General features: G+C 38.6%; 2 protein-coding genes across 2 annotated transcripts; both read right to left on the bottom strand.

Moving 5' to 3' along the window:
* Positions 1 to 1,224: 1,224 nt before the first annotated feature.
* On the bottom strand, positions 1,225 to 2,519 carry LOC126609804 (F-box/kelch-repeat protein At3g06240-like). The gene has a single exon (XM_050277731.1). It carries the CDS (start codon positions 2,265 to 2,267, stop codon positions 1,239 to 1,241), a length of 1,029 nt encoding a protein of 342 aa, XP_050133688.1. The 5' UTR covers positions 2,268 to 2,519; the 3' UTR covers positions 1,225 to 1,238.
* Positions 2,520 to 17,049: 14,530 nt separating this feature from the next.
* LOC126609800 (F-box/kelch-repeat protein At3g06240-like) lies at positions 17,050 to 18,407 on the bottom strand. The gene has a single exon (XM_050277728.1). The coding sequence runs from the start codon at positions 18,283 to 18,285 to the stop codon at positions 17,092 to 17,094; it is 1,194 nt and encodes a 397-aa protein (XP_050133685.1). The 5' UTR covers positions 18,286 to 18,407; the 3' UTR covers positions 17,050 to 17,091.
* Positions 18,408 to 20,427: the final 2,020 nt, after the last annotated feature.

The following is a 20,427-nucleotide window of genomic DNA, read 5'->3' as shown; positions in this document are numbered from 1 at the left end:
ATAAGTTTTGCTTCATTTCAACGTATTGTGTTAAATACACTAAAACCTTCTTCACTAAGTTCTTTGAATTTTTCTTTTGTTGAAACTTGTATGTTGAGGCTTTTTGAGTGGAGCATGTAGGTTGAGCTAGTGTTCCCTTAATTTCCCGAGTGAGGAAAATTTCTCGGTTGGAGACTTGAAAAATCCAAGTCACTGAGTGGGGTCGGCTATATGAATCTTAGAACGCCATTGTGCTCGGTCCTGTGTCATGTCCTCCGTTAGATCCAAGTACTCTAAGTCTTTGATCGGCTTAGGCGAAGACCTTTAGATTCCAACACTTATCTCCAAAGGTTAAGTTTCGCATTTACCCGTTCCTGAGTTTCATCTATCAACACTCTATCGTCTGTGAAAAGCATACACCCAGGAATATCATCTTGAATATGTCCTGTTAACTCATCCATTACCAACGCAAAAAGGTAAGAACTTAAGGATGAGCCTTGATGTAATCCTACAGTTATGGGGAAGCTTTCGGTTTGTCATTCATGAGTTCTTACGGCAGTCTTTGCTCCTTCATACATATCCTTTATAGCTTGGATATATGCTACTCGTACTCCTTTCTTCTCTAAAATCCTCCAAAGAATGTCTCTTTGGACCCTATCATATGATTTTTCCAAATCTATAAAGACCATGTGTAAATCCTTTTTCCCATCTCTATATCTTTCCATCAATCTTCGTAAGAGATAGATTGCCTCCATGGTTGAGTGCCCTGGCATGAACCCGAATTGGTTGTCCGAAACCCGTGACTCTTGCCTCAATCTATGCTCAATGACTCTCTCCCAGAGCTTCATTGTATGACTCATTAGCTTAATACCCTTATAGTTCATGCAATTTTGTACGTCGCCCTTATTCTTGTAGATAGGCACCAAAGTGCTCTTTCGCCACTCATTTGGCATCTTCTTCATTTTCAAAATCCTATTGAAAAGGTCAGTGAGCCATGTTATACCTGTCTCTCCCAAAACTTTCCACACTTCGATCGGTATATCGTCCGAGCCCACTGCTTTTCTATGCTTCATCTTCTTCAAAGCTACAACCACTTCTTCCTTCCTGATTCAACGATAAAATAAGTAGTTTCTACACTCTTCTGAGTTACTCAACTCCCCTAAAGAAGTACTCCTTTCATGTCCTTCATTGAAAAGATTATGAAAATAACCTCTCCCCTAAAGAAGTTCTCCTAAAATGAACTTAACTTTGCCCTCAACTCACTTGATTGGAACAATACTTTCTACATAAATAAGAGCTTGAGAATCTATGCTAGAATTATAAGAGATGACTCTTCCATCGGTGTCAATCATAAGAAGCTCGTCACATTTCCAAAGTGTCAATGGCTTCTCAATGCCTTTGAAGGGTCTAGCGACTAGGAGTTTTGTCCATGAACTCTTGACTCCATCATAGTCATCCATTACCCATATTTCACATGATTTAGAATCTTCACTTCGATCATAAAGAGAGCAAAAAGAAGCAATGGATTCATTACACAGAAAAATATAATAAAACTCAAAACCGGATTCTCTCCTAGAAGGCAATTGTATTCTATGAAATCTCTCATCGCCTAAATCAAATGAAAGCCTTGTAAACCAATAACAAAATCCGTTCAAGTACACTGAACAAGAACAGGGATAAGTTTTGCTTGATATATCAATCTTGATCTCATTCCAAGAGTTAGTAGCCATGGTGTATACCTCAGTCGTGTGAGGCAGAGGAATACGATGATAATATGTTCGCTCATCATCTGAATACTCACAATTTTCTATAATTGGCACAACCTTGTAATCTTTAGCTCTGCAATCATAGCCAAATCCCAATCCTCCAAAATCGTTCTCCAAATCGAATTTTCCGCCGAGAGGGGAAGGTAGGAGAACGAATGAATCAGGAAGTTGCCTGAATTCCCTCGTTACAGGATTGCATAAAAGAATATTCTTACCTGATATTACACAAACAATTCCATTGCAATAACCATGAATCAGTACATGTTGATGGTCATCCCTTGTAAACGGTATATTTAGGTCCTCAACACCATAATAAAGGGTGCATGCAACTCTATCATTAAAAAAATTAATCATGGACCATAAAACTTCATGTTTCCAACTCTTGTCCGGGAAAACGTGAACCTGAGAACGGTTGAGGAGGATACAAGTGGAGGATGAGAATTTGTTGTCCACAGAATTGCTGAGGTGCTTGGCCACAAAACTTGGACTATTGATGAGAGTCACCAAGACTTGCGTATGCATTTGAATCGCATCAGAGACTTGGGCAGCAACTTGGACATGATTGCGACCACCCTATCTTCAGGAGTTTCAATTTCATGCACCTGGGACATTTCGGCAGTCTTTTTTTTTCTACAGGAATTCTTCACATTTAAATATACACAGGAAAGAACACCACCAGTTTAAGAGACAAACTAAATCAAACTCCAAGTCCCTAAGGCCTGATAGATTGAGGTTCAATTACTAAACTTATTAATTACCACACAAGATGCCAAAATCCAACAATACTAAATAAACTTGGAGTTCCATTACTGCAACATCTATAGTTATTAAAGAAAATAGGGGTGATCCAAATTTGGTTTTTTTGAGTTTTCGAATGAAAACAAGGGCGAGCCAGTCAGTTTCGAGTGTTATGGAGGATCATACATTCAAATTTAACAATTTTTAAAATTTTTATTGATACCAAAATAACCATTCTGTTGTGGTCTATTTTATCTGACAGATGGACTAGGGCCGGCGGCAGAGAGAGAGAGAGGAGAGAGATGTGTGTTTGTAGAATTGTAGGGGAATGTGTGTGTTGTTATCCCTCCTACATTGTGCCTTTATTTATAGTAGTAAAGGGAGAGAAGATATTCCTTCTTCTCCAAGTAATACAAGTTGTAATAGGAAAGGATAACTAGAATCAAATCTTATCTAGGATTTACACAATCATACTTAAACTAGGAATGTTTACACCACTCCCCCTTGAGTGGGTAAATACTCAAGGTAGATTCAGCATCATGCAGAGGTTGAGGAAGTCAACTCGTTGGCATTGATTCCAAGGAACAACGCTTATTCTCAATAAGGTAGGAACTTGCATAAGTAGTAAGTCTCACTAAAAAACCCTAAGGCTATGGCAAAAACCCAAGTAGGGACAAAATCCATAGTCTAAGGAAAAATGCGTGAGAAATGCAAAGTCAAAAGAAACGTCTACAGGACGTCATCAGGGATATGACCAGCCCAAGGTGGGTGCCTCGTTAAAACCTAGTTAGGTAGCAAAAACCCAGTGGGAAAAATGCTCCTAATCGTAGGGAAAAAGAGTACATTAAGATCAAGCAAGTATCTAGAAGATACTCCCCCTGAGTTTGACATAATTCCAAAGAGAAATAGCAAAGTTACAACTCAGAAAGTTTACGCATACCAATTCCATGAACAAGCTTCTGAAACGTCGCCTTCGGTAGTGATTTGGTGAAGAGGTCGGCCAGATTGTCTTGTGATCGGATTTGCGTGACTTCAATCTTCTGATGCTCTTGTTGTTGATGTGTAAAGAAGAACTTCGGCGCAATATGCTTGGTGTTGTCTCCTTTGATGTAACCCTTCTTGAGCTGTTCGATGCAAGCTGCGTTGTCTTCAAAAATCGTCGTCGGGGCATTAACGGCGGGATGAAGATCACAGGAGCTTCGAATATGGCCCACTACTGCTCTCAACCAAAAGCATTCCCGAGTTGCTTCATGTAAGGCGAGAATTTCAGCATGGTTAGACGAAGTGGCAACTAAGGTCTGTTTAGTTGACCTCCAAGATATTACGGTGCCTCCAACGGTAAAGACATAACCCGTTTGAGAACGCGCCTTGTGCGGATCAGATAAGTATCCAGCGTCGGCATAACCAACAAGGCGAGAATCAACCCGATGAGCATAGGGTGCGGCATCACTCGAGGATTCGTAGGGATAGAATAAGCCCAAATCCGTAGTACCCTTAAGGTAACGGAAGATGTCTTTCACGCCAGTCCAATGTCTGCGTGTTGGTGCATTGCTGTATCTTGCCAAAAGATTAACAGCGAAGGAGATGTCGGGTCTAGTGCATTGAGCTAAGTACAATAAAGCGCCTATCGCACTTAGATAAGGAACTTCAGGCTCCAAAATCTCTTCATCATCCTCTTTCGGACGGAAGGGATCTCGCTTTGCATCTAGCGTACGAACGACCATAGGAGTACTCGAAGGCTTCGCTTTATCCTCATTAAAACGGCGCAACACCTTCTGGGTGTAGTTCGATTGATGTACTAGGATTCCATCCGAACAATGCTCTATCTCGAGGCCGAGACAATATCGAGTCTTACCTAGATCTTTCATCTCAAATTCCGACTTCAGGTGCGAAGCAGTTCTCGCGAGCTCTTCAGGAGTTCCGATGAGATTCATGTCATCGACATATACTGCAACAATCGTAAATCCGGAATGTGACTTCTTAATGAACACACAATGGCATAGTTCGTTATTCACATATCCCTGACTAGTCAAATACTCACTTAAACGGTTATACCACATTCTTCCGGATTGTTTCAAACCGTATAGTGAACGCCTCAGCCGAATTGAGAGCGTGTTCCGGGGTTTGGAAATATTTGAACCAGTCAATGTAAGTCCTTCAGGAACTTTCATATAAATTTCCGTATCAAGATCCCCATAGAGATACGCGGTTACTACGTCCATCAGCTGCATATCCAGTTTTTCGGAAACTACCAAACTGATAAGGTATCGAAAAGTAATCACATCCATAACGGGTGAGTAAGTTTCGTCATAGTCAATCCCGGGGCGTTGTGAGAAACCTTGTGCTACAAGACGAGCTTTGTAACGCACAATTTCGTTCTTCTCATTACGCTTCCGAACGAAAACCCACTTGTAGCCAACGGGCTTCACATGTGGAGGAGTAGGAATTACAGGTCCAAACACCTTACGTTTCGCAAGTGAATCAAGTTCGACTTGGATTGCTTGTTTCCAGTTTGACCAATCAGCTCTACGTCGACATTCATCAACGGAACGCGGTTCAATGTCATCGCTCAACATGATCTCAGTAGCTACTGCAAATGCTAATGCATCGTCGACAAACATCTCATTTCTACGCCACACATCATCTAAGCTAGCATAATAGACCGAAATCTCACGATTCTCGGGAGGAGGATTCGTCTCTTCAAGGACGCTTCCATAATCTAGAATTTCCTCATGAGTTGGGTAAAATGAGTAAGCGATAGTCGGATTCACGGTAGGCTCTTCAAGACCTTGTGCCGTGGTTTTCCTCTTCCGGGGGTGTGAATCCTTTGAACCAAGGGGTCTGCCACGCTTTTGTGTAGGGGCAGATGATTGGCTAGCCGCTAATGTACGTGGATCACCAGAATTGGCGTCCCGGGCTTCCAGGAGGGTAGTCCGTCGTACATTTGGTACATCCATCTTTGCAGGCGTATTCGCAGCTGGAATATGTGATCTTGTCACGCGCGCTAGATCGGTGAAAGCATCTGGCATGCTCTGAGCTATGCTCTGGAGATCTAATATGCGCTGCACTTCAGCTTCAGACTGAGCGGTGCGGGGATCTAAATGAGACAAAGTGGGAGTCGTCCACGATAATTCGCGTCGTTCATTAGGAACGTTGACGTTCTTATCTCCCCCTAACGACGGGAAGACTGTCTCATAGAAGTGACAATCCGCGAAACGAGCGGTAAACAGATCGCCTGTCAAAGGTTCTAAGTAACGAATAATCGAAGGAGAATCATATCCGACATAGATTCCCATCCTTCGCTGAGGCCCCATTTTTGTACGTAAGGGCGGCGAGATCGGCACATGGACCGCACAACCAAAAACGCGCAGATGCGATATGTCGGGTTCGCATCCAGTGACCAACTGAAGGGCACTAAATGGTTGTGTCGCAACAGGCCTCAGGCGGACCAACTTTGCTGCGTGCAATATTGCATGGCCCCAAGCAGCGATCGGGAGCTTGGTACGTATGACCAACGATCGAGCAATCATTTGTAAACGCTTAATGAAAGCCTCTGCCAGGTCGTTCTGGGTGTGAACATGGGGTACAGGATGTTCAACTTCAACCCCAACCGACATGCAATAGTCATCAAAAGTTTTAGATGTGAATTCTCCAGCATTATCCAATCGAATAGATTTGATCGGATAATCAGGGTGGTGAGCCCTGAGCTTGATAACCTGAGCCAACAGTTTGGAGAATGCAGCGTTCCTTGTGGGCAACAAGCACACGTGTGACCAACGTGTAGAAGCGTCAACCAAAACCATAAAATATCTAAATGGTCCGCAGGGAGGTTGAATCGGTCCACAAATGTCCCCCTGAATCCGTTGTAGAAAAATGGGAGGATTCGAACGAATCTTGTCATAAGAAGGCTTAGTAATAAGCTTTCCCATAGAACATGTTTGGCATGCAATTTCATGGATCGAACCTAAGCTTCGGGTTAGTGGATGCCCGTGTGAAGTTTTGAGGATACGGCGCATCGCTATTCGTCTATGATGTCCCAAACGATCATGCCAAAGTGTAATTTCATGCGCAGTCCCTGTGGTAGGGCCGGCCACATAGTGGCATTCTATGGGGCGTATGGTCGTAGTATACAGACCACTCGGGTTACGCTCCATCTTCTCTAGAATACGCTTCTGGCCATATTTGTAGGAAGTTACGCACAGAAATTCAACTCCGTTTTCTACGTGGGTTTCAGCGTGGTAATTGTTATCTCTAATGTCCTTGAAACTTAGTAACGTTCTTCCGGAACGTGGAGAATAGAGTGCCTCAGCAATGGTCAAGATTGTACCATTGGACAACATTATACGTGCCTTACCGTATCCTTCGATCAGGTTGGATGGGCCTGAGAGGGTTGTCAGAGGTGCATTCTTAGGTACAAAGTTAGTGAAATAGATGCGTTCACGCAAAACAGTATGCGTGGTTGCACTATCTGCCAGACAACTAACTTTCCCACTATTCATACCTAGAATGAAAAATTAATTTGAATTGGTCACATGCATAAAAGTTTATAAAAACAAGTATCAATTCAAAATAATTTCATTTATTCAAGGAAAAAACTTAATATCCAAAATAAATCGCCAACTAATAATCCAAAACATAAAGGAAAATTGTTCAAAATCAACCAAAAAACAAGGTGGGGTTCGGCCACAAGGTGGAATTCGGCCCCAATTGTCTTATTTTAACTGAAAAATAAGTCTATGTCTAAGATTCTAATCTTCCATAGGAGTGGTATCCTCCTGAAAATCAGAAACCTCCATCTTTGTAGTCTCCGGTTCGTCCACTTGCAGGAAGTTTGATTCAAACTTCGTACGACGAGAATGATATGCATCCACAACCTTCTTGGGAGCACGGCAAATACGGGACCAATGGTCCTTGGAACCACAACGATAGCACATATCGTCATTCATTGTGGCAGGTGCTTTGCCTTTATTCTTGAAGTTCGGGGCCTTGGGAGCGAGGTTTGGGCGCTTATGGGCTTTGTTTCCTCCCTTGGATGGGCCTTGGCTCTGTTGACCTTGGTGGGATGGCTTCTGGCCGCCCTTACCACGCCTCTTTTGGCGTTTTGGGTGCTGATTAGTGCTATAATGTGCTTCAGGCACAGCAGTAGCCCCAGTAGGTCGAGCTTGATGATTCTTCATCAACAGCTGGTTCTGCTTTTCAGCAAGAAGTAAAACAGAGATCAAATCCGAGAACTTAGTGAACTTCTGAGCTCTATATTGTTGCTGCAGGACAATATTAGAAGCAGAGAAGGTCGAGTAGGTCTTCTCCAGGAGATCCTCTTCAGTCAAAGTTTCATTGCAAAACTTGAGAAGTGATCGGATTCGACAAACTTCAGAATTATATTCATTCACAGACTTAAAGTCTTGGAAGCGCAAGTGCTGCCAGTCGTGTCTTGCTTCAGGCAAGAATATGTCCTTTTGGTGATCGAAGCGATCAGCCAAAGCGACCCATAATGCACGTGGATCCTCCTTAGCAATGTACTTAGTTTGTAGAGCGTCATGGATATGTCTTCGGATGAAGATCATAGCAGTGGCTTTTTCAGCTTCGCCAACAGGTTTATCTGTTGCTTCTTCAATAGCAGGACGCAAGTTCTTTGCAGTGAGGTGGAGCTTCACATCTTGAACCCACTTGAGGTAGTTCCTTCCAGAAACCTCCAAAGCGGTGAAGTCGAGTTTGTTCAAATTCGACATGGTCCTATCAAAATAGATGGACAAGATGTGGTTAGTGTAATGGAGAAAAATCAATCCATTCACATAGGAGTAGAACATACAGGTTCTAATAGACATGTATTGGTTTAATTTTGCATGAAAAACTTCGGGTTTTCATGGGTGATATATTTAAGTGAAAACTTCGGGTTTTCAAACAAGGCATGTGTATAAGAAACTTCGGGTTTCAAAGTAATTATGAACTTCAGGTTCATATATTCCTGCAGGCAAACACAAATATATATATGCAAACAAATATGCAAAGAATATATGCAGAGATATTGTATAATGATAAGTGAATTAATTTATTTTTGGTCTTCAGGGCCAAATTAAAGTGTGGGTGAAAATATAAAAACCCATATTATTTAAAAAAAATTAAATAATAAAATCTCGGGGCCTAAAAATATAGGCCAAGAACCCTCGGGTGGGATTACAGGCCCACGGGGTGAGAAGAGGGGAATGGGCTGCTGTGTGCAGCCCTAAATTTTTTTTTTTTTTTTTTTTTTTTTTTTTTTTTTTTTTTGGTATTCAATTATATTATATGCATGTATAATTTTAATGAATCACATATTTACGTTGATGCATATGCAAATAATAGTTTCAATGCATGTACATATGTAGGATTCAATTCATGACAAATATCAAATTCACATAATTGTAGCAATTTTGATTATGAAGCATACACAATTTATGTAGAATCTAAAATACGTTAAACGTAAAGTTGGGTCATGCATCATGGTGAATGTTCATGCTATCAGGGCTTGCAAAATATCGAGTTAAAAACCGTTGTTTGGAAAGAACCTGATTGTGTGATGATATAGATGAACTGGTTTGATGCAGAAAAATTATTTCTTCAATTTCGGCTTTCATCTTCAAGCTTGTATCACGTTTAACATAAGAAGAAAAATAAATTGAATCAATAACAATATATGAATTCAATAAAATCAAGATTTAATCAATTAAAAATAATTGAAACGTAATACTCCCCTGATTGTAGACGAATAAATTCTCTTTAAATTCTTCTAAGCACAGCGTGAAGAGCGTGCTGATAACGTGTTGTGGTCTATTTTATCTGACAGATGGACTAGGGCCGGCGGCAGAGAGAGAGAGGATAGAGATGTGTGTTTGTAGAATTGTAGGGGAATGTGTGTGTTGTTATCCCTCCTACATTGTGCCTTTATTTATAGTAGTAAAGGGAGAGAAGATATTCCTTCTTCTCCAAGTAATACAAGTTGTAATAGGAAAGGATAACTAGAATCAAATCTTATCTAGGATTTACACAATCATACTTAAACTAGGAATGTTTACAACACATTCAAATTTTATTTTTTTAATTCTATATTAAATTAATGAAATAAAAAAATTAATGAAGGGAACCTAGTTTCTCCCTTTAGATATTGGTAGTAGACAAATTTTCAATATTTTTCTTTCTCAAAAATCATTTTGAGACTAAATATCCAAAAGCATTATTAAATTATAAAAATGAAAAATTATGTTCATGTTGTGACTTAAATTTAACGAGAGAAAGAAAAGCTACGGCATAGAAAAGAGATGGAGAAAAGACTTGAAGAATTATGTATGTTATTTCTCATGCCTTGTGCCTTTATTTATATTAATAAGGAGGACAAAGTAAATTTCTCTCCAAGTAGTACAAGTATAATAGGAAAGATTTTCTAGATCCCGAATGATTCCTAATTGATCTCTACTTAGGATTTAGACAATCACATATGTGCTAATAATGTTCTCAACACTCCCCTTGAGTGTGTAGTACTCAAGCAGTAGACATATCAGATCTTCAAAAAAATATGGAATTAGTATTGTCTCGTAGGCCCAATGAGCGATTGCGAATCTCAAAACAAATGAAGGAATGCATAGGTAATAAAACTCATAAAACCTTGTCATGGTAAAACGTAAGCAGAATGCTCACAAGGGTATGACCAAGCCAGGATGGGTGCACCTTGTTAAAATCTAGCCAAGTAGCAATAAACCAATGAAGAAAATGCTCCTAATCATAGGGAAAAGTGGTCAAGTGAGTACACTTTTGGATACTACGTTGAGTTTGAGAAAACTTTCAAATGATAACTACAAGCATTGCAACTGAGATAGTTACGTATACTAATTCCTCGGACAAGCTTTTGGGAGGTGAACATTGGCAGCGACTTTGTGAAGAGGTTGGCAAAGCTGTCTTGGGATGTAATTTGCTTGATTTCAATCTTTTGGTGCTCATGCTAATGTAGACGCAATATGCTTGGCATTTGCTTCTTGGATGCATCATGTTATGATCTGGTCGATACATGTGGCATTGTCTTCCAAGATTGTTTTTGGGACTCAACGATGGATGAAAAACATGTACTTGAAATATGCTCAACAAGAACTCTTAACCATGTTTCTCTCGTGTGGTGTAGTAAGGTGTGGTTTAGCAACTAAGGACTATTCGGTTGACCTCCAAGATATTGTGGTGTCCTCAATGGTAAAGACATAACCCGTTTGGAAACATGCCTTGTGCGGATTAGACAGATCGTCTGTGTTAGCGTATCTCACAAGGTAGGCATCTTTCTAAGAAATCATGGGTGTGATTCATTCTATGATGCATATCATAGAATAATGTCAAATTCGTAGTTACGGAACAATGTCTTTAACACCAATTTGATGGTAGCGTGTAGGCAGTGTTGCTTTATGCCAAAATATTATTAGTAATTGAAATGTCTAATCTAGTGCTTTTAGTTAAGTACAATAAACTCCAGTCGCACTAAGATATGAAACTTTAGGCTCTGCTACCTTCTCAAATGTCTCATTTGCATCTAATGTATAGATATATGGGGTAAACTCAAAGGTAACACCTTCTTTGTGTAGTTCGACTCGTGGACCAAGAATACCGCACAACTATAGTCAAACTCGTCAAAAAAATTCCACCGAGAACTCCAACTCGAGTTCTTCCTTCCCCGCCACCAAAATACACATATGCAAGGACATATTTGAGTACCCCAGGTTGCACTGATTCTAATTTTTTTGGTTTTGAGGTGAGATTCAAGACGGATTGTTGTGGTCTGGGGTGGTGGTGCACGGTGGTGATAAAGAGAGGATGAGAGAGACCGAGTGTTAGAGAGGGAGAATGTTTCAGAAAATGGGAAGGAAGAAAGCACGAGTGGGTTAAGTCCCACTAAAATTCCTCCCACACAAAATTACTATTTTTCCCTTCACTAATTTAATTTCATAACTGGGCTCTCGTAACCCAAATTCGATTCCGCTTTCACCCATGCATTGGCAGGTTTGAAAAATAATTTAAAAAATATGAGAATTAGAAATCTAACTCAGAGGTCCATAATTACTCAAGGCACTCGATAGGGGTATTTTGGTCATTATATATATAGGGTGAAGTGCCGATTTAATCCCTGAATTATCACCTCAGTGAAAATTAGGTCCTTGAATTATTTTTTCGGTAAAATAAGTCCCTAAATTCATTACAAATTGCTAATTTCATCCTACTTTTATATTCAAAGTCATTTTATCCAATTTTTCGTCAACTTAAATCACTTGACACACTTTGGAGTGTAATACCATCATTTTCTTGTCCATAAGCCCTTAACATTTCTTATAGGTTTCGAATTTAATGTCTAATTTACCATCAAAAGTTAACTTACACTTTTCTTTATGAAAAACTATCAATTTATCCTCCAAATTTACTCCATACACTATTTCTTTATGAAAAACTATCAATCTACCCGCCAATATGTATCACATGCAAGTAACGTGACTTAAATTGACGAAAATTTGAATATAGTAGCTTCGAATATAACATTAGGGATGTAATTGACATATTTTTATAATTCAAGGACTAATTTTTATGAAAAAATAGTTTAGGGATCTAATTTTCACTAGGATGATAATCCAGGAACTAAATTGACTGTTTACCATATATATATATATGGTGACCGGAAAATTAACTCAGAGGTCCATAATCACTTGTTCTTAAAAATTTAGAAGAACAGCCTAATCCAGCTACAGCTGGCAACAACATCGTAATCTGTTGACTGGAAAATTAACAAGCTACCTGCCATTATATATATATATATATATATATATATATATATAAACAAAACAGCTCCACATGCTGCATATAATATAGGGACAAAAGCAAATTTGCAGTACACATTTTGACTGGAAAGAATATACATGGCCAACACGAATTAGGTGAATTGGAGTACGCATAGCCGTTAGACTTTACATATGGGCCAACTTGCTATGGTACTATAATAAAAGTTGAGATTCCATTGATAGAGATTTTACCATCTGCAAAAATAGGGATAAAAACACTTAAAAATACTTGCAAGAGTACAAGGTTATCGTAGTATAGCAACTCAAGTAAGGTCGTTTTTCATAAGGATTGAATGAATAATTTATGTTAAAATCAAATCTTAATTAATTTTTTGAAAACAAAGTTTAGAAAAAGGTAATTTAATGACCTAAAATATTAAAAATGAATTTAATTAAAAACAATTAAATAAATTGAGAAAGTAAAGAAAACCAAAAGAAAATAGTTTTAAAAACAAACTTGAGCACTAGGATTCCGCCGTTACCTTAACAATCCTACGTAGTTCTTTCAATTACTTATGAATTACACATGCATATTTTGAAGGTTAAGTTTTCCTAAAGTATGCCCTACTTGGAACCTTCAACATAGAACGTATATCTAACATGCAATCCGTCTGTGGCGTCCAGATCAAATGTGAACATGCAAGACTCATTAAGTTTTGTGAAATCCTTTTGAAAAACCATATAACCCTTAAGACGTGTCGTCCATCCTAAGAAGTTACATATATTAACCACAAGAAGCTTTAGCCAATTCCAGGGACAGCCTTCCGCCAAAATTGCATCAAATTACTTTTCTAAATATCATAATGGTGGCCAATCATCAAGACATTTAGATAGTTTAAAGCATAGTGATTAATAATTCAAAACTTGCATGCATAATATCATAAGCAAATTGAAAAGAAACTACATATTCTTGCTAAAAGCTCATGGCCTCGCTCTAGCAAATGAAACTAGTTACAAATAATCATAAAACAAAATATTATTAAAAACATGGATAGAAAACACCTTGAAAATAAACTTGAATCGTCAAAAGCTCTCTAAACCCAAAATGCGTGTGTTCTCTGTCACATCCCGGCCTGGGGTCCACCACATCCCAAGCCCACTCCACTACCGTAGCACGATATTATCCGATTTTGGCCCCCACTACACCCTCACGATTTTTTTTCTAGGAACTCACACGAGAACTTCCCAGTGGGTCACCCATCATGGGATTGCTCTCGCACGCTACTCTCTTAACTTCGGAGTTCCGATGAAATCTGAAGCCAGTGAGTTCCCAAAATGCCTCATGCTAGATAGGGATGGGAATATACATATAAGGATCACTCCCCTGGGCAATGTGGGATCTAGCCGTGGTGTGCCGACGAGGACGTTGAGCCCCTTAAAGGGGGTGGATTGTAAGATCCCACATCGTCCAGGGGAGTAATCCTTATGGATGCATTTGGTACGCGGGACGGGACGGGATGAAACGGGACGAAGCATTCCGTCCCACGTTTGGTACGCCAAAAAAGGGTGGAACGCGCTGTTCCACGGGACAGAATTTGGATGATTTTGTGTCCCGTGTCTACCCCCTGGAACAGGTTGTTCCACGCCTGTGGAACACAATATTTTACCATTTTAAGACAAATATACCCCATATCTTTTTCAAAAATTACACCATCTAAATCAATACAAACCCTAAAACAATATCTCTTCTCTCTGCATGCCGCTGTCTTCCTCATTCCTCTCCTCTGCATCTCCCCCATTCGCAACCTTCCTTCTCATCCTCTGCATCTCCCCTTTGCAACCTTCTTTGTGAACTTTAGCTCTGCATCTCCAATCCAGGTACGATTTGCCTCTCGGACTCTCTTTCTTTGTATTGCTTCGATCTGCAACTGAAAAAAAAAATTGCTTCCAAGAGGTCTGATGCATTTCTGATGCATTTTTCTTTCTGTTCATACTCTAAAATTTTTGGAACCCACCATCCTAATGTATTAGAGTTCCAATCTAGCTTTATATGCAATAACCATCAACTCACTCAATTTGTTAGGGACACACGAACACTGATTTGGTGAAAACACGGCTCCAAAATATAAGACTTGATTTTGGGATTTCTCTTCTATTTAGTTTGCTGCAGCAATAAAATCATAAAATTAAAAAACATGTTCATTTCTGAACAAAAAATATCTCACGGTTGATTTGAACTCCTTGAGTTCCCAGTTTCATTACTGGAATTGGAGCCCTTCAGCCATATTATTATTTTTGTCTAGTCGCATCTGTTCTTTTGTGCGGATTAATTACAAATAGGTTGAAGAAATTAAAAGAAATAGCAGAAATTGGTATTATTTTTAGATAAAATTAGTACCAGTAACCATTTTAGGATATGAATTGCACATCTGAAGTTCAATTGAACAGGGGTAAGTTAGTCATTTTCATATTTTGGTTCCGTTCTCTGTCCTGCGCACCAAACGCAGAACGGAACAACTCTCCATTCTGTCCAGCGTTTACCAAACGTAACATGGGACCACTGTTTCATCCCGTCTCGTCCCGTCCAATCTGCGTACCAAATGCTACCTATATGTATATTCTCATCCCTACCTAGCACGAGGCATTTTGGGAGCTCACTGGCTTCGGGTTCCATCGGAACTCCGAAGTTAAGCGAGTATCGCACGAGAGCAATCCCATGATGGGTGACCCACTGGGAATTTCTCGTATGAGTTCCTAGAAACAAAACCGTGAGGGCGTAGTCGGGGCCCAAAGCAGATAATATTGTGCTACGGTGATGGAGCGGGCCCAGGATGTGGTGGACCCCGGACCAGGATGTGACAATTTTGTATTAGAGCCTAACCCTGGCTGTGGTGTGCCGACGAGAATGTCGGGCCCCTAAGGGGGGTGGATTGTAATATCCCACATTACCTAGGGGAGTGGATCATGTAAGCTTTATATGTATATTCTCATCCCTACCTAGCATGATGCTTTTTGGGAGCTCACTGGCTTCGAGTTCCATTGGAACTTCGAAGTTAAGCGAGTAGCGTGCGAGAGCAATCCCATGATGGGTGACCCACTGGGAAGTTCTCGTGTGAGTTCCCAGAAACAAAACCGTGAGGCGTAGTCGGGGCCCAAAGCGGACAATATCATGCTACGGCGATGGAGCGGGTCTGGGATGTGGTGGATCCCGGGCTAGGATGTGACATTCTCCCCCCCTCTTTCTTCTCTAAAACCCTAATGGCTAAAAAGCCTTATTTATACTACTCTAATTAAAATCCTCCTAGTAAAAGGTCTTAGAATAAAACTAGGAAACTTGATAAATTGAAATAAAATAGGAAACATAATCATAATTTAACTTAGTAAATTCGTCCAAAAATCTGCACAGCCACGTTTTGGACCCAACTTAACTCCAAAACTGGCCCAAAATAGCTGGATCTAAAGCTTGGACTATTCTAAACACTTCTCCATAAGGCCACGAACCCATCTGATGTCATCTTGGGCTCCAAAAACGCAATTTAAGCCCAGAAACGTCACTTTCCAATAACGTGCACTGCTCCTTTATTTAATCGCCAGAAAATAACCGCTTGGTAGAAAAATACCAAATTTTGACATGAACAAGCCAAGAGACACACAAACGTCATCCAATTTGAATTGCTCCAAAATTCATTCGTTTGATCACGTTTTGCTCCAAAGGAAGTCGAATGTCCTATTTTAAAAATATAAAAGCAAAGTATCAAAATTCTACCAAAATAACCAATAAATTATAACTATGATTAGGGTAAAATATATAGTATAATATAGACTCATCATCCACCATAAAACTAATTGGCAATATAGAGAAGTAGTCCAACCTCTTATAAGCTCTTAAAAGATTTTTCTTTTCACCAAAATGAAATTCTTTTACCTTCATATTCTCACACATATAACCTAACCCACTTAAAACTAGCCTAAAAAAATAAAAACCAGAAAGCAAGCTTTGAAACACCAAAACACAAAGTGTGGACAAAAAAATAAAATCACACAGCATGAGAGAAAGATTGACTTATAAGCCGAGATGCACACTATTTTGAAAATCAAAAGCCAGGTAAGCCAAGACAATTTGGATGCGGTGAAGCTGAAACTGCCGAATAGTAAAATGGAATTAATTACCCGTATCATTACTTCATTCCACTTTTCAAATGGGGATTAATGTTAAGTTGTTAACAAAAGCCCCATTTGGTGCCTATGATTGGATTATAATTGATAACTAATTACGCTCCCCTTTTTCTTTTTCTTTTTTTGTAAACGATAGATTTTGTTAGATTAGCCACTAACAGGATTCGAACTCATGTCGTCATGTAAAAGTTCAACGCCTTTCTACCGCTATAGTAAATAACCACTTGCAACTAATTATGTTCTTAAAATAACGGAAGTTATAATTTAGCGAAAATACGAAAGATCACCTAATGATAGTTATGTAACACCAAAAGTTTGAGAAGAACCTCTCGTATTGAAAAGAAAGAAAAACGTGAAATTCTGAAAATTGCAAAAATAACCTTAAAACTTGAAAGCTATTAGGTTTTCAAGAAGGGAATTTTGAAGAACAAAGGAAAACATAAGGGAACTGTTAGTGTTCATTAACTCTCGAAAAATAGTAAAATACTTTCAAATAGAATAAAATTACAAAATGTGAAAACCCAAAAACTGAAGGCAGCCCATGATAAGCAAATATATTCCAAAGGCCGCAAACCAAAACTAAAAAAATGTAAACTCAAGCGTTATATAATGCATACAAATTAAATAGGAGAAAATGGAACTTCGCCCTCAACTCACTTGACTGAAATAATACTTTCCACAAAAATAAGAGCTTCGAAATTTGTAACCTTATTGATAATAGGAGGAATATGAATATACTTGAGATTTCCGGTACTAGAATTATAAGAGATGGTTCTTTTATCGGAGGTAACCATAAGAAGCTCATCACTTTTCCAAAATGTCAATAAATTCTCATTGTCTTTAAAGGGTCCAAGGGTTAGCAGTTTTGTCCATGAACTCTTGACTCCGTCATAGTCGTCCATTACCCATATTTCAAGTATTTCCAATATTCCAGAATTGTCACTTTTATCATAATGAGAGCAAAAAGAAGCGATGGATTCATTATAAAGAAAAAGATCATAAAACAAAAGACCGGATTCTTTCCTTTTAGGCAATTGTATTCTATGAAATATCTCATCACCTAAATCAAATGAAAGTATGTATTCCTCGTCATCGCTTGCAAACCAATAACAAAATCCCTTTAAGTATACTGAACAAGAACAGTTATAGGTATCACTTGATATTTCAATCTCGATCACTCTCCAAGAGTTAGTAGTTGTGACATATACCTCAGCCGTGTGAGGAAGAGCAATACGATGAGAAAATGTTCGCATATCATCTGAATACTCACAATTTTCTATAATTTTCACAACCTTGTATTCTTTAGCTTTGCTATCATAGCCAAATCCCATTCCTTGAAAGGTCGATTCCAATTCGAATTTTCCCTCCGGAGGGGAAGGTAGAAGAAGGCATGAATCAGGTAGTTGCTTCAGTTCCCTCGTTGCAGGATTGTATAAAACAGCATTTTTCCCTACTATTAGACAGACAATCCCATTGCAATAGCCATGAATCGATACATGATCATGATCTTCCAATGGAAATTGTATATTTAGGTCCTCAACATCATAATAAAGGTTGTGCTCATCACTATCATGGGAAAGATTAATCATGGACCAGAAATATTCTCGTTTCCAACTTCTGTCCGGGAAAACGGGCATCTGAGAACGGTGGAGAAGGATACAAGTGGAGGATGAGAATTTGTTGTCAACGGAATTGCTGAGGTGTTTGGCCATAAAACTTGGATTGTTGATGACCGTGCACCAAGACTTGCGTATACATTTGAACCGCATCAGAGACTTCGGCGGCAACCTGGACAGGATTTCGGCCACCCTATCTTCAGGAATTTCACTTTCACGTACATGGATCATTTCAGTCACCCTATCTTTAAGAGTTTCACTTTTACGCACCTAGGATATTTCGGTAATTTTGTTCCACAGGAAATCTTCTCATGTATATGTACACAGGAAACACCACCAGTTTGAGAGACAATTTAAACCACAACTCCAAGTCCCTAGGGCTTGGTAGATCGAGGTTCAATTATAAACATATTACCACATATGACGCCATAATTCAACATTACTAAATAAACTTGGAGTTCCACAACCACAACATATTTAGCTATCAAAGAAAAAAAGGGCGATCCAGAGTTAGCGAGTTTTCCAAAGAAAACAGGGGCGATCCAGTCAATTTAGAATTTTATGGAGGATCGTACTTTCAAATTTTACTTTTTTATTATTTTTTAATTGATACAAAATAACAGTTCAAATTTTACCTTTTAAGTTCTACATTAAATTGAAAATAAGGTGAGCATAATATTTGTATATGGCCAGCTTGTAACAGATTTTAATTAACTAAGAAAAGGAAAATTTCCATATTCACACAAATTTTAATTAACAAAGAGAATTTTTTAATTAAGAGAATTTTTTCATTAGAAATACAATCACATAACTGCATCCTTATTACAACTAAGAGTTTTTCTATTTAGACACCACTTCTCATTCAATTTTACCCCAATTTGTATCTACGCCATTAAAAATTAAAATCTTTACTTGTTCACCACATTTCTTCGAAAAATACCATCAAATACTCTAATGCAACCAACCACTAATGCACCCTTAATTTCTAAACTTGAGTAGAACAGTTCTAGCAGTGGAAGGCAAGGGCACAAAATATTGCCCAAAACTCAAAAACATTTCTCCACCAGCCCAAAAATTGAAGGCCAATCAGTAGGCCCTACTATACCCAACTTAGTTCCAAGGCAAGTTGATAAGTTCATATTTATATATATTTTACATCAATTCACTTGTCGTTTCTTAGTTAGTTCCTTATATTTTTGAGCTATTTACTTTTTTTTTGTGTTTTGTAGGATCTGTCAAGCAAATAAAAGAAAAATAGCACAAGTGGGATTTTAAGTAACAAATTCGTCAAAACTGTCTGTGCAGGTCAGCTGACTTTGGAAGCAAGTTGTGGACAACTCAGAATGAATTAGAGAATTAGCCTTATATGCTTGGAAAGCTACGGATGTCTATTTCTGGATCATTTCGCAGATTGTTAATATCATTTATCTAGAAAACGTTATGGCCGTTTTAACATTGAAAGGTTCCCAAGAGGCTGAATAGTTTGTAACTGCAATGAAAGCAATAAACCCAATAAATCTAGCAACCAAAATTGATGCAGCCAAGAACAAGTCAGCTGACACTTATTCAAATATAAAAGGGAATGGAATTAAAGATGAGGAATAAGAGGGAGTAATTGGCATAAAGGCTACCTAAAGAGTTACAATTGTTTTACCATTTCCTCTCACTTATTGTCATCACTAAATGGCTATTAGTGGGTGAGTTAAGGAGAAGAAAATGATGCAGCAAGAATTGTTTTAAAAGCAGCGTTGGGGAAGAAATTGATTTCTTTCGGTTCTATCTTCTCAAACTCATGTCTATCTTTTGTTTTTATTTAAGGATTCTGTGTAACTAATTTTTAGTAGTTAGGGGCTGTTTTGAAGCCCCGAATATGATTGCAAGTTTGTTATGACATTTTGTTTGAATAACTTTTATGAATGGATGAAAATTGATTCACTACTTGTCTCATTGATGAATTCTTTATGTGTTTTCTACGGATGCATACTTAGTAAGGATATCTAGGATTCTAACGCTATGAATATGTGTGTGCCTGCCCTTGTCGAATGAGGACCTACATATGTTCTAGAGTAGTACTTGTTAATTGCGATTAACATGTGAACCAATTTCTAGGATAAGTAAGACAACGCCAGTACTTACGATGCCTTGTGATGACTCAAACTCTTTTCGTTCTTAATGATTTCTACTTGTTAAATCTATGAACACGCATTCTAGATTGCATGCTAGGAACTAAGTCAAGTTGAAAACGCAATTCTCTTAACATACTACATAAGAAAGAGTGATAGGTTGGGTTCTAACATTGAGCCAACTTGAGCATCTTCATCTTGAAATAAAAGGAATTTGAATGAAACATAACATGTTTGCATGATTATTTGG

Source organism: Malus sylvestris, chromosome 17 (genome assembly GCF_916048215.2).
Source record: "Malus sylvestris chromosome 17, drMalSylv7.2, whole genome shotgun sequence".
Taxonomy (NCBI): domain Eukaryota; kingdom Viridiplantae; phylum Streptophyta; class Magnoliopsida; order Rosales; family Rosaceae; genus Malus; species Malus sylvestris.
The sequence above is the reverse complement of the archived record's forward strand: the minus strand, read 5'-3'. Positions and strand labels throughout refer to the sequence as shown.

Coding starts and splice junctions, on each gene's coding strand:
- LOC126609800 (XM_050277728.1), bottom strand. CDS start 18,285: ATGATCCATGTACGTGAAAGTGAAATTCCTGAAGATAGGGTGGCCGAA.
- LOC126609804 (XM_050277731.1), bottom strand. CDS start 2,267: ATGCATACGCAAGTCTTGGTGACTCTCATCAATAGTCCAAGTTTTGTG.